The 14,643-nt window shown below is 40.5% G+C and overlaps 1 protein-coding gene across 4 annotated transcripts in view; it reads left to right on the top strand.

Moving 5' to 3' along the window:
- Window positions 1-14,643, top strand: part of TRAPPC9 (trafficking protein particle complex subunit 9) — a 519,558-nt gene that overhangs the window by 497,916 nt on the left and 6,999 nt on the right. For all 4 annotated transcript variants that reach the window (XM_030011866.2, XM_030011869.2, XM_030011867.2 and 1 more), the window contains one exon: window positions 10,790-11,013. In XM_030011866.2, the coding sequence (XP_029867726.1) occupies window positions 10,790-11,013 (224 nt within the window). The remainder of the gene's footprint in view (window positions 1-10,789; window positions 11,014-14,643) is intronic.

Below are 14,643 nucleotides of genomic sequence, written 5' to 3' on the forward strand. Positions count from 1 at the left end.
GCAGCCTTGGGTATGAAGAGGATTTAATTTTTTACTCTCTGTAGCTGAACTTAGTGTTTCTTTTCTTCTCTCCCCCACAATATTTAATTCGTAGATTTATTTAAACACAAAGTTTTCATCCTCTCTGCATTTCACTGTGCTGATATCTGAGGTATCCATTCCTTCAAAAGACAGTGATGGGGAATAAACAGTTTCTAGGCTCTTACTTTAACTCCTTTGTCAAAGAATTCTCCTTTAAATAGTATTATTTTTATTTCAATTTACTTTTCCTTATGGTTGGGTTTCATTTTATCCTCTTTCTCCCTTCCTGCATGTCCTGTAAATCCTCAGGTTTTACCTTCAGTTTAGTGTAAGATTTATTCCTGTAAGGAGTTGGTTCCTCGATGAGCCAGCATAGGGATTTTGAAAGCTTACAATTAAGGTGTTTTTCTCTATCTTATGGAAGTCACCTTCCCCTCTCAATTCTATCGGGTAGCTTATGCATTCATTTCTGCCCAGTGAAAACTCCTGACTGCTCTTCACAGGGCAGGTTAACTCCTTCCTAAAATACCTGTGTCCCCATTTGGAAACCTGGTACAGTGCTCACTTCCTTGCCTCACCAGATAACCTTGAGATTTGAGATATACAGATACAGATATTTTTAATTTATTTAAGGTTATTTCTTTTATTGTTTCTAGTTCTCTAGCAGTGCTGGCTGGACATCCCAGGAAAACAGATCTGCATAGTTCTAGGTGCCATACAAATCGTTCTGCTAAGCTCTTAGGAACGTGAGTATTGTTATCCCTAAGAGCTTATAGTCTAGTATTATATATATGCATATGTATGTGTATATATGTATGTATTCTATATATATGCTATAGAAGTATATATGTTATATGAAAAAAAAGGTTAGCAGGGAAGAGGAATAGGGAAAATAGTATAACAGATTAATAGGAGAGAAGTAGTTTTGCACGCAAGTTGTAATCCATAGGTAGCAGCGAGCACAACTTGCCACCTCTGTAGCAATCAGCAGGTTTCTGTGAGTATTACTGCGTGACCTCAGCAACATGTTTCAGCTTGCATGGGAAAACTTGGGTCAGTATGTGGAGATTTAGCCTGGGCTGAGCTCTGCTGCTATAGCTAGAAAGTAGACAAGATGGCAATGATGTCAATGTAAGGTGCCATGTGTAATAGACCTACAGGATGATCTTTGAAGCAAGGTCTTCAGTAGAATAGAAGGGAACTAGTTTGGAGGTGTCAAAAGCAGAGATGAAGAGATGTTAATTGTTAAGGCTTATAATCCAATTAGATCTTAGACAAGGGTTTGGCAATGTACGCACAGCAAAAAGGTCAACTTTGGAGAAGCTTTGTAGAAAGTGGCATCAGGATTTAATCACAGACTGGAGGTGTGAGTCATGAGAGGAGATCAAGTCAAAGAGAAAGCCAAGATTGGCAGGAAAGAGTCTGATGTTATTTCTGAAATTAAGACAGTTATGGAAAGGAAAAGACTTCATGAAAAATTCAGGAGCTAGGTTTTGAGCTTGTTCAGTTTGAGCAAGTAGTAAATTATTAACAGAAAGATCTCAGAGAAAGGCCAAAAGTTGTTTGGGTTGATGACTCTAGGCTTAAAGATTTCTTGTTTTCAGTAAGTTTGATTGTTTTTTGTGTGTTTATATCCTATCTAACAAGGAGGAATATGGATTTGTGTCACAGAGGATGACTGAAAACTTCCATCTGCATGTATCTATTAGTGCAGTTCTTTTGTGGATTCAAATTGGATTTTGAGACAGGTCATGATGTAAAAAAAAGATGCAATCAGAATAGCGAAGTCATAGCATCATAGTAGGGCTTGATATTTTCCAAGTCACATCTACCTGGGTTACTGTCTCATGTCTTAACGCAAAAGTGGCAGAATAGACTAACCTTGCATAGGGAAAATAATAAAAATTTAACTCAATCCACTGGTAAGTAAACCAACTTAGAGTCATTAGACTGAAATATGCTGTGACTGAAATTCAAAGAAACTTCATTAAGAACATGTCCATTTTAATGTGCACCTCTGCTTTTGAGCAACTCTGGTCTGTAGACATTAGCCACATGTAGTCTAGTAACCACACGTCACACCTTCCCTGTACATAAAGTGCTGCGATACAGTGTTTGTACCTGGCGTTGTTTAATATCTCTCATTTAGCTCAGCTCATTGCGTTTCAATCATGGTTGGGCTACAGGAGGCCCATGAGGCTCAGTGTCCTAGTGCTCGTATTTACACAGTTACTGAAATGTGGTAAATCATCTACCTGCCTGTTAATAGGGGGTTATATATTATCTTGTACCAGGCTTTGACTGCTCTACAAGGACACAAAAATTCTTACAGCCTGGACATATCATGCAATATTTCACAGTTATTTTTTAAGACAAGCATGGAAAATGGGTAACGTAGCCATCATTTTTCTTTAAATAATCAGTATCACTTTTTTTCTTTCTTAAAGCATCCTGCCCCTGTGTCTCTATACATACAGGCATGGAGATACCGGCTCTCTCATCTCTCTTCTCATCTGCGTTTGAGTTCCGTCTGCTTCAGATGGTACATCGCATATTTCATCTTACAGGCCTCAAATATGATAATTATACTACACATAGGATTAGTTTAACTAGCAATTTAAAAAATAGCTACCTGTTAGGTATGATCCCTTATCTATGTGAGAGTCCAGAGCACCACTGCCTGCCTGTTGAATGGATAACGTGGAAAATACTGTTTCCACTTGAAACAGTAGAAAATCCAGAAAAATAGTTTCCACTTCCATATTGCCAGTGAGAGTTTAGGTAAGTCGAGTGTGTGGTGAAATCCATATATTGACTTTGCATGCCCAGAATTGAGTACAGGAGCCTAGTTTTGTGTCTCTGCTGTTAAGGAGGCATTACTTCTTTTGTGACCATGTGCTAGCTCACTACTACCTCCACAGGGAATGTGCCACAATCTCCATCCTTATCACTGATTTCTAGAGCGAGTAACACTCCCTGGAGGTCTGCAATCTACGTAGTGTCTAGACTAAAACTGCTTTGAGATCTGACAGACTCCCAAACCAGCACATAAGGGATACAGGCTCCTTTTTTACTGTTAACTTTTCAGTCACAAGTCAGAAACTCCCACAAAGTTTGTATGAGACCTTTAAAAATCTCCTCTGCAGAGGTTTGTCTCACATCCATCATTGCAGAATGGCAGAAAGAAGGAGAAAATTTTAAGTCTCATTATGCAAACAGTGAGGAATAAGGTGATTTTCTTTCAGTAAGCTGGTAGGTTAAGCCATGTTAGTCATGACCTGCAGCAGTTTTGCACAAAGCTGCCAGTATACAAAAATAGTGTTATATGATATATCCTAGTGTGGATCAGTTTTGTTTAAATGTAATATAGGGCTGGTTCCCTCCCCCCCCCCCCCCCCCCCCCTTTTTTTTTTTCCCCCACAAGGCAGGGTAGGAATGCTCTGAAAGTACTTCTGCCAGAGACAATCTATAGAAATAAAGTTTTCAATAACCTAAAATAACATGCAAATCCTGGGATTGTGAAATTTCAAAACACAGTCATACATTGTATGCCAGCCTGACCTTCTGGCTGTGTAGCAGATAATAAAAAGAAGTCTTTTGCAAACCTGCTTGTGATGAATAGATAAAAAGGGGTTGGCCCACATTCAGAAATGAGACTATTTAAGCAAGCTGTGGCTATGTGATGGAATATTTTAAAATAAGTCAAAAGGAGCTCAGGCTCACTGGAAAACACAGAGCTTTGAGACTTAAAATTTTAGGTGTCTGCCTTTGAGCATTTAGATTAGGACTGGACACAAGCAGTATGAACTCTGAAGTGATTTTCACTTTGATAGCAAATTGGACAAATCACCAAATGACAGGTTATCTTGGCTGCCAGAGGAGAAATGAGACAAGCAGGTGCCATCCGTGTGCCAGCAATTTCACAGGGAAGGAGAAATGTCTATCATAAAAGGCATGTGCAAAATAAAGTAACTCTCACCAAAACCAGAGAGGTTAAACTGAACAGCTAATTTCTTAAATAAACCTGTGATTAATGTGCATTCAGGTTTGCTGTTTTAAGATCCCAAGTAGAAGTTGGAGGCAGTCAAACCCCAGAGCCCTAGTCATGTTCATGCTTTTCTTTTCAGCTAGTGTGATCCTGGTATTTAGAGTTAATTGAAGAAGGTTGTACGACATCTAAATGTTTACAGCTGAGATGAAGTAGCACTGAAATTGAATGCTGATCACGTGTCTGCCAAGGATGGATTTACAGATTAAAATTGGACATAAACATTATACTGATTTGGAGGAAGAAAGCTTACTCAGTGCAAATGAACAAGGTTGAAAAATCCTTTCGCAAGTGAGTTCTACGGGGATGCTGCAGCATCCTCAGTCCATTGTCATCACAGAGTTAAGAACAGACACAAACTCAAAACAATTTGGCAAGAATGATACTCAAACCAGTCAGGATCTGTCATCAGCATACTGGCCACTGCAAAAGAGTGATTAAATAGGAAGACACAGACAATTATCAAAGACTAATTGCTTATTGTTGCTAGAACTATATTTTAAATGTGTTTTTCTTTTTAATTGCTTTTGGAGCGAATAAAGTGTCCTTAATTAAATTGTAAAATGTTTGGGAATGGGAAGTCTGCCAGGAATCGGGCAGCTCAGAGGTCTTGTGAAAGCGGTTGCCTCTTTCACTAGCCTATATTCATGTTCAGTCATCCCATCCTCTGCCAACTTTCCTGTTTTCAGGTTCGTGCCCCTATGTTAGCTGAAGGTCTCTGGGTTGTTGGTACTTGCAGGAAGCTGCACTGGTTTGTTCATATCTTTTCCTGTATTTTTTATTCATCCCTGTCCAAGGGCCTTGACCCAAAGAGGAGCTGAACTCTTCAGGTCCATAGGGGTTTTGGATCAGCAGGCTCTGAGTAGAAGGGCACTTTCTAGGACAGGACTAGCAGTGGTTGACAAGGTGAGATATTCGTGTAATTTGAACCTGTTACAATACAAACATCTGTATACCTCTGTGCTCTGTTACTATTGACTGCAGTGAAATTATGCAGGGGATGGATTTGGCTCAGTATTGTGTCAGTATAACAATGAATGAACATGAGGATGTTATTCCAAGTTAAGATGCTCAGGTTTGGTGTGAGGAGCAGATCCAAACCACGTACAGAAGGTTTTATGCAAATAGCTATGAGGCTCTTGTGTTGTTAAACCATTCAGCATTTTCATGATGAGAGTGACAGGGAACACAGTTTTTATATTCATAGAAATATCTTTTGTATGGATGTATTCAGCTCTGAAAATACTGCAGGACCTCGTAATGGACAAACAAATGTAACCAGTGCTGTATCTCTATGTGTAAATAATTTGCATGAATGGTTTAGAAAATGAAAGGGAACTGGTCTACATGAGGGAGAACAAATGGGAAGAGGGGATACAGAAACAGTGTTTACGTTCACATATTGGAGGAGATACATAGAAAAATTGAAGGAGCCTGTTGTCTCAACAGAATGCCACATGTTACCTGCCAGCTTCTCTAAGCAGCCAACTGAACCCCAAATAACAGGTTGCTAAAACTGTTGCTGACCTGACATGCAGCATGAGAGGAGGGACAGAGAACTTGCTTGTTTGGAGACAGCAGGATCAGCTTGCTCTGTACGTAGAGTTTGCCTGTAGTACAGGTTTTTTCCTCCATTCTGATCTTCCTTCCATCTGCATAATATGTAAGATCAGACATGGCTAGAATTGTTCAACTTATTTCTAAATTAATAATTTGTAAAAAAGAGAATTCTCTTTGCATTGTTAAGTTCCTTGCAAAATTCTGAAAAAACATTCTTGCAGAAGAGGGCAGGAAAAAAGAAAAAAGTTGTTCCAGACAGCATGGCTGGCCCTTTCTTTGCTCTTTTAGGTCAATTAGAAGTAGAGCTGGCCTGAGCAGACATTTTAATCAGCACTTTAGATTTGGTGAACACAGAGAAAAACTGAATCATTCTGTGAGACTTTCACTGCAGCGACTCTGGCCTGGGCTCTTGGTCTTTGGCTTTCCTCCATCGAAGTACCTGATGGACATTATCTAGAGATGCCAGTGTTGTTGCTGCTCGTCTCCCTTCCTCAGACCATGGCTCTCCCGGTTCACAGACTGAGACGAGTAAAACTAGTATTTTGGAACAGTTCTAACAGCATAAAAAATGGTTGATTGACTAAAATTCCCTTTAACTATCACATTACAGCCAGGCAAGGCTTGCTTTTCTGGGCTTGAAGATCTCTTCTACCTTTTATGTGAGACGTATTTACTCATTTGGGCATCTCTTGCCTTGAGTTTTGTTGACCTACTCACTTGTGCAAAGCCATGCCTCTGTGAGGTGTTTGCTCAAAGTCTTGAGCCAGGTTCTCAGCTGCATTGAATGACAGGGGCCAGTGCATCTGCGTCATTTGGGAATTCAACATCCAGTTTAAAAGCAAATATCCAATGGAAATTTCTCCGTCCTCCACTGTAAAGATGAGCACAAACACCCTGCCTTCTTCTGCAGCCTGTTTTTTAAAATGAGCCCAAACTTGAGCGTGGAGAGTAAACATTGCTGAAATATGCGTTTCCACTGAGATTAAACATGTATTTGTATGCGCCTTTCCAAAATTAAACTTTCACAATGGCAAATAGGGAGTTGGGTGCAGAAATGCAATTAGGCATGACTTGGGACCCTTGATGTACAGGTGGGCCAATAAATTGTGAGTGCTTACATGGAAACTTGACAAAGTAGCAAGAACAACTTGCTGTGTGTTAATATGAGCAGAGTAAATAACACAAAATGTTAATAATGTTTGGTATTCATTTCCAAGCTGCTCCTTGGGGTGATGTAGACAGAATTGCACCTGGCAGGTGATGGTAAATGATGTTTTTCTTGTGGAATAGTGGTTGTCTTCCTGTTAATAACATTCATTCCCTTTTCTTTGAGAGGTTTGAGATCCTGAAAGAAAGACACTATAAAAATTCTGATGTATTATCTTCATATAGTGGTCTCCTAGACTGACTGTGGTGTCAATAAGCATCACCTATCAGCTGAACCATGAAGTAGTTTTTCCAACTAAAAGATTAATTCACAGAGATCCTAAAAGTCTCGGCTAAAGCCATCAGTGAAAAAGCAAGGCTTTCCAATCACCCTTCTCAGTGGCTTGTATCATCCCCATCCTCTGCCTTTTCCAAAATGTGTTGGACAACATTTTCTCCCTTGATACAATAATCACTTAGAGAAGGTCCTAGACATAAAATAGAGTGGTCCTGCGCCTGTTCATGGGTGCATGGCAGAGACTGTGTCATTCCTTTTTTTGTGGCTATCAAGCATTGCAGGGCAATGTTGGTACCCAAGGATGCCAACATAGTGGACACGTGTAGTTAAATGAGCTGGAAAGGACCGAGGGGGCGGGGGGGGGGAAGCAGCATTCTGTTGGCTTATTAAAGTACTTTGAAAAGGATTTAACTTTTAATTAGGAGGAGAATGCTAGGTCTTTGTGGTTTTTTTGCCCTGACAGCCAGTTTACGCTTCCACCTTTTAAATGTAATTTCTATATGCTGTTTGCATTAAACTTGGTCCTTCCAATTTTCCGAAATACTGTTTCTCTTGTATCTGAATCTTTGGAGAATGGAGATAGGGCCACCACTGTCTTCTGTCCTAGTGAATGTATCTTCTGATTCAGAGCTCCTGTATACTGAAGCCAATAATGATTCACTCTCACAGCAGTGGTGTGAGCAGTCTCAGCTTTTATATGCCATCTGTGTGAGTGAGCTGAATCTGCAGAAATGGGACCCTGTACACATGGCTTTTCCTCTGTTCATGGATGAAAATATTAAAGCAAATCCGTATGGTCCATGAGATGTTTTCTGTGTCAGGAAGTGAGTAAAACTGCCTGTCAAACCAAGCTGTTCTCTCTGATGAAAGGGGACTGTTTTTAAACACTCCTTTCCATAGTATTTTGCATGCCAGCCATGTGTGTTTTCTCATCTGACATCTCATTGAGATCCTTGGCTTCAGTACTGCAGGAGGGAAGGGTGTGCTGGGAGGGAAGGAAATAATCTCTCAATATGTACACAAGCACGTGTGCACACACACACTCTTAAATCAATCCTACATGAATTGAATTTTTCTAGGAATACAAAGGAAAATTAATCTGGTTGAGCCAGACTTAATTGCCTCCCTTTTGTTTGGATTTTGTATTTTCACATGAAGATATTAGGAACCAATGCTCTGAGCTATTATTAGATACAAAGGTGGAGACAGAGGGCAAAGGGTTCATTTACAATTCCTACAGCAGAGCATTGAATTTTAAAGCTAAAAGGAAAGTTGATGAGCAGCTTGAAAATAAAGATTCATCCACTTAGCTTACTGAGTATTTCTGAAGGTTCATGCTGGTCTGGGGAGCTAACCATTCATGCAGCTGTAAGACCTGCTGGCTGGAGGAACCACAAAAAAAGATTTATTTTTTTTTGATGAAAACACTTACCTTTCAGGGAGAAGCTTGAAAACATAAACTGATATAAAGTAATGAATTGATATAAATGCATTTCTTTTGAAGGAGGCAGCTGGACTTCCATTCTGTGACAGGAGGCTGCGAAGCATAAAGATTATCCACACACACATATTTTTGTGTTTTGAAAAATGCAAGTCAGTTAATCCCAGATAACAGGATACCATTATAACCACTACTTCACCTCCATGATCTTAGGGCAATCCTGCAAGAAGCATTTTGATCATGTTGGGCAGGAGAGCCCATAACATTAGAGTGTGCTATTGCAAAAGAAATCCAACGCCAAACAGGTTTTTCTAGCCCTTTCCTAAAATGCAATGGTGATTATAGTTTCCTTTCACAGAATCACAGAATTGCAGAATGGTTGAGGTTGGCAGGGACCTCTGGAGGTCCTCTGGTCCAACCCCACCGCTCAAGCAGGGCCACCTAGAGCCAGTTGCCCAGGACCGTGTTCAGACAGCTTTGAATATCTCCAAGGATGGAGACTCCACAACCTCCCTGGGCAACCTGTGCTCGGTCACCCTCACAGTAAAAAAGTGTTCCCTGATGTTCAGAGGGAACCTCCTGTGTTTCAGTTTGTGCCCATTGCTTCTGGTCCTGGCACTGGGCACCACTGGAAAGAGCCTGGCTCTGTCCTCTTTGCACCATCCCTTCAGGTATTTACATATATTGACAAGATCCTCCTTGAGCCTTCTCTTCTCTAAGCTGAACAGTCCCAGCTCTCTCAGCCTTTCCTCATAGGAGACACGCTCCAGTCCCTTAATCCTCTTCATGTCCCTTCACTGGACTCTCACCAGTATGTCCATGTCTCTCTTGTACTGAGGAGCCCAGAACTGGACACAGTACTCCAGGTGTGGCTCACCAGTGCTCTCGTTCTCAAAAACTTGGCATCTCCTTTGGAAAGGAAAGGTTTTGCACGGGGGCTGTCCCTTTCCGAACTTGTTCCTTCTTTGGCACTAGCTTTTTTATTTTTTCCCCCAGGTGGTGCGCTGAGGCTTGTTCAGTTTGCCAGGCTAAAGGGCATCACAAGAACATGCATCATTTTGTAGTTTTTTTGTCTAAGGCAACAAAACAAAAATAAGAAGAAAAAAATCACCTTGGTGTAAAATGTTTTTTTTCTGTGAAAGCTCCTGAAGTATAAAAACAGTGTCTTTTCTTGAAGAGGGGGTATTACTAATGTAAATCTGATGCTGTTGGCAGAGGAATAATACACTGTATGTCATAAGGCAAGCAACTGAGAAGGAGCTGGAGTGATCGAAATGCCTCATGGGTGTATGAGATTGTGGGGATAGGTATTCACACAGAGGATGCTTTCTTACATGTGCCCAGGGCTTTCTCTTATCTCTGAACATGAACCCACAGTGAAATAGAAATGTTCCTGTATTAATAGTGCATTAGAGATAACCCTCATCTGAAAAATACAGTAATACTGCACAACTGGGAACCCTTTCAGACTGGGGAATTGGACTAGCAATTTCATAGTGTGTTGGTAATGAAACATTTTGGTTCTGTATAAGCAAATGGGCAAGGTTAGTGGACACATTACTCCGGCTGTCATTGTCCCAGCAGTAACCAATTTAGAGGCTTTATATTTTCTGCTATCCCAGTAAGGGAAAGAAAAGTAGAAAGTTAAAAATAGAAATCCCAGAATGAATTAAAGCGCAAAGAGTGAACAAGCTCATAGTACTGCTGTATAATTTTAAAATCCCTTTTTTTCCTTATAATCTGGACTTTAATATATGTATTACATTGCAAATTCTGGCAGTGTCTGTCCTGCTCCAAAAGGTCACCTCCGTACAGGAGGATTTATTCTGGCTGTAACATGTGAACATGGGCATCCAGCCCTGGATCTGTCTAGCTACCATTTGTATTGATGATTCCTGTTTGTGTTTCCCTTCACCTGATGCTGTTGATTTGCAGGAGAAGCATGAGAAGTTGTCCGTGGCTTTGGCCTTCAAGGGAGGAAGTTAAAAAAAACCCTTCTGGCGCCTGTGTATAGGTCGTAATTGGTTTTTTCGTAGCTCTTTCAACAGCTGTGAACAGATACCAGACCTTCATGAAGTGTTTATTGCAAGTGGTTTCCCTGCAACACTACCTTACACAACACTGCAACATTGGGGTTTTTTTTTTCCTAAGGCTAACTGTCATGTACTCTTGGTTTCATCGAGGTTACTTTTTCTTGTTAAGTTTCCTATCAAGATTAATAGAGTTTCTAAAGCAGGAGTCCAACATGATGTGGAACTGTTTTCTTGATTTGCAGATATCCTCGTTGACGGCAAGCTTTGTGACTGTGATATCGTGGTGAACTGCAAAGTGGGAGACCCCATCCCGTTGGAGGTGAAGCTGACCAACTGGAGCAAACACAGCGTGGGGCCTTTCGCTCTCACCATGACGCCCTACCAGGATTACCAAAATGGGGTGCACAACTATGAGCTGCAAGATGCTATCACCTTTGTGGGATCCAACACCTTTTACATCGATTCAGTAAGTCTTTCTATCAGACGTATCACGACTGCGGATGACGTGCGTTTGTAGAAAAGGGCTTCATTATTCGATTGTGCATTTTAAGGCAGATTAATTTTTGGAAAGCACCACGATTATGGCAGCTATTGCTAAAGGTGCTGCTAGGTTTGGGGATACAGAATCATCTCTCTGAAATGGTTTAAGACTGTGATTTCCTATCATGTAAACGACTGGTAAACTATCAGAGACAGTAACTTTTGGTCACTCCAGATCTGACTAAATGTGAATGGGTAACCTAGATAAAATGTTTAATACCATATTGCCAGTCCCTTGAGCCATCCAGTGCAGCCTGCAGTAATAGATTTTAAGTAACTTTTTAGTCCATAAGAAGTATTCCCCAGGCTGAGGCAAGGAACTCAGCAAATCAGTTTTAGTCAGGTCCTGAGGAAATGCAACAGACTGCAAAAAGAAAATGCTAAACATTAATGACCGATCTGATGAGCTGGTTCATCTCCTTGTCGCTTAGCATACTTTTATAAAACCATAAAGAAAAATAGAAAACATGCTTAAAATGAGACAAAAAAGTCCCTTTTTAGAACAAATGAGATTTTGATTTTTCTCTCAATTTCTTCTTTAGAAAATGCGAGACTAGGAGCTTTTTGCTTCTAAGGCAAAACACTGAAAATACAGATAAAACTACTCTCTCCCACATCCTTCCCCCAAAACCCGCAACAACAGAAAACCAGGAATGAAAAACATACAGACAGTACTGCAGAGTGCAATAAGCAGTATTTCTGGTTACTTATAAAATAAACATGAAGAAGAGAGTGAGGTTTTGGGATAGTGCTTAGGACCTTTGCTTAGGTCAGCTCTTCGGATCGCTAATAAAATGTACCTGTCAAAACTGAATATATAAGTGAACCTTAGTAAGAAAGAAATTAAAGGTTAACCACAGGGATAGTCACCAGGCATATTTTTCAATTACGCATCATGGGGAGAAAATATTTCAAAAAGCTAATGAGCATGGAATACACCATCAACTTGAATTTTAATGGGGGCTAACTATATTCTTAGCTGAATTATTTAAATATGGCAACAGAAATAATCAAGAGATGGATTTCTTTGACTCTCTATCTGACAACGTGGATTTTTTAATCAGAGTGGCAGTCTTTGGATGCCCAGCTGCCGAAGGGCCTGACCCTCCAGGCTAATGAGGGAAAAGGGAGATGTCAGCATGATGTATTCTTACCTTCTGATTGAGTGTCCTACGGGGCACAAAGTCAGGAGGTCACATCTCTTGTGCTGGCCCAGGCAGCCTTCTCATATGTTACGGTCCCTGCTTTTGCCCCGTTTTCAGTATTGTGACATTTCTCCTGTAAACACAGTCCCCAATAAGTTAAAAATAGAGTTGTTTTCTGCTATTTGTCCTCCTTTTCATCCAAAAAGGTGAAATGAAGAAAATGTCGATTCTTAGACAAGAAGTGTTATATTTCATGGTATGTAGTATTGATACTTGTCCTATACAGGCTCCTAGAGAAAATGCTTAGTCATATTTCTTTGAGGCATAGAGCCCTGATCATGGAAGAAAATTCTTCAAACAGTGTATCTAATGCTGTCAGAGGCCCTTTCATCCCCCATAATAACTAATTCAGTAATGGAAAAAAGATTTCAGAAAGCCGCACCTGTTTTGGGGACAAGAAGAAAGTCCTGGTTTGTGCATTTGATACATCAGGGAAGAACGAACATACTCAGAATTGTGTTCATGCTCTGAGTTTGGCAGAAATTCAGACAGATGCTGGTTAAGAAACCAAAGCAGCTCATGGTTGGGTGAGATGAAAGAGATTCAGAGTTTCTCTTTTTTATAAATGAAAGCTGAGACACTGGACCAGATCCCCTGCTGGTGTAACTCAGTGCTGCTCTGTCGAAGCTATTAAACATGTGCCCATCGTGTTTATAAACTGAGGTCATGGGCACACGATTACTTTGCTTGTTTAACAGAGGTGGCTTGAGATGCTACCTTTTCCCAGCTGCTTGTTTCTGCCCCTCTGCGGGAAGATGCTCCCCTCTTCCCCAGCAGACCCAGTGGGAGAGACGGTGTGAGCATTTGTTTTCGTGCAAAGTTGGCCAGTTTAGCAAAAACTACGTTCGTCAGCAGTTTAAGCTAATTGGGCTGACTTTACACTGACACTGGCAAGGAGGTGGTGACATGATTTATTGCGCTGCTGAGCGGGGTGGGAGGAAGGATGGAGAGCTAGCGTACGGTTTGGCTTATCGGTAGTGTATGGTCAAGAGCAAGTGGGAGCATCAGGTGTTAACAGCAAGAGAAGATACTTCTCACGCCCTGAAAATGTGGTCTGTTGTCATGCCAGTGCAGAAGCTACATTATTGGTGCTCAACTGCATGAGATTTCTCTGGGGAAAAAAACAAACAAAACCCAAACCCCCTCTGCTTTCCTAAATGTTAGTTTCATATTAAGCCTGATGCTCAGCAAATGACAATTATTTTTGTTTCCAGACTAAAAAGTTTCAAATCAGTTTCTGCTGCTATCTGGAAGACAGGGGTTATATACAGGAATTTTCAGCATGCACATGCTGCTTCGCGGTATGCATATAAATTGTTTAAAGGGTAAAAGTCATACGATTTCGTATTTCTCTTTCTTGTGGCTTGAAGTCCAGGTTAGACGATTTATCATGGAAGTAACGTAATGAGTGCTTATTCACCTTTTTGTGCTCTTACTTCAATTCAATGCAGCAGTCTGCGTTTGTGTCACAAAGTCTCTGCTGGGATATACTACTTCAAAAAGCAAATTCTTTTACTGAAAATTTTAAAGGCTATTGAGGTATTTCCATGCATTTTAAATTAAGTAAAATCTTTATTTTTAAGCACACCTTCTAATTTGGTTAACCTTACCTTTCTATGTCTGTATTTAACAGAAAAAGTTACTTCACCAGTTATCATATAGATAGTAGACATTTTTGTTCAGTGCAGGGTTTTGAAACATGAGGTAACATGGTGGACCCCCAGCCATTAAAATACATTGCACTGATTTATTTTTTTATCTCACTTCACAACCTGAAGTTTAGCTTTAGACATATTATTAAAAAATCTTCGTTCTTACCAATGGGCTTTTTTTGACTAAGTAGTTGATCAGACAGAGTTGCTTCTTGCCAAATCAAAACCCCCCAAATTATCTTCTATGGAGATTCCTGTAACTACCAGCAATTCATCTTTCCTTGTTGTTCCTGCTTTTGCCATTACTATTCTCAAGCAGGTTTTTTTCCTGCATGTGTTATCACACACTAGCTCAAGTGATTGGTAGTGGGAGATGAGGAGAAATTCATCAGTAGATGGTCATTTTGAATCAGCTCAGAAGCTGCGATGAATGTTTGTTCACTTCTGGCAGGTCCTCTGTGACCCATCTGGAACAAATTAGTTTTCTTGGCACTGTTTTACTCGCACTGTAAACTCTTTGGGGCAGCGAACAGAGCTGGCACTAGCCCTAATCTCCAACAGAGCTCCCTAAGTACTACAGCAGTATAAATAAGTAGTAATTAGTTCTAAGCAATCGCAGTCCCACATGGTAGCCTGAATCAGGGAAGGATTAGGATGGAGCTAAAAACTTAATTTTTCTTCTATCTCAGTGGAGCAGAG

The sequence above is a fragment of the Aquila chrysaetos genome, chromosome 4 (assembly GCF_900496995.4).
Source record: "Aquila chrysaetos chrysaetos chromosome 4, bAquChr1.4, whole genome shotgun sequence".
Classification (NCBI taxonomy): Eukaryota; Metazoa; Chordata; class Aves; order Accipitriformes; family Accipitridae; genus Aquila; species Aquila chrysaetos.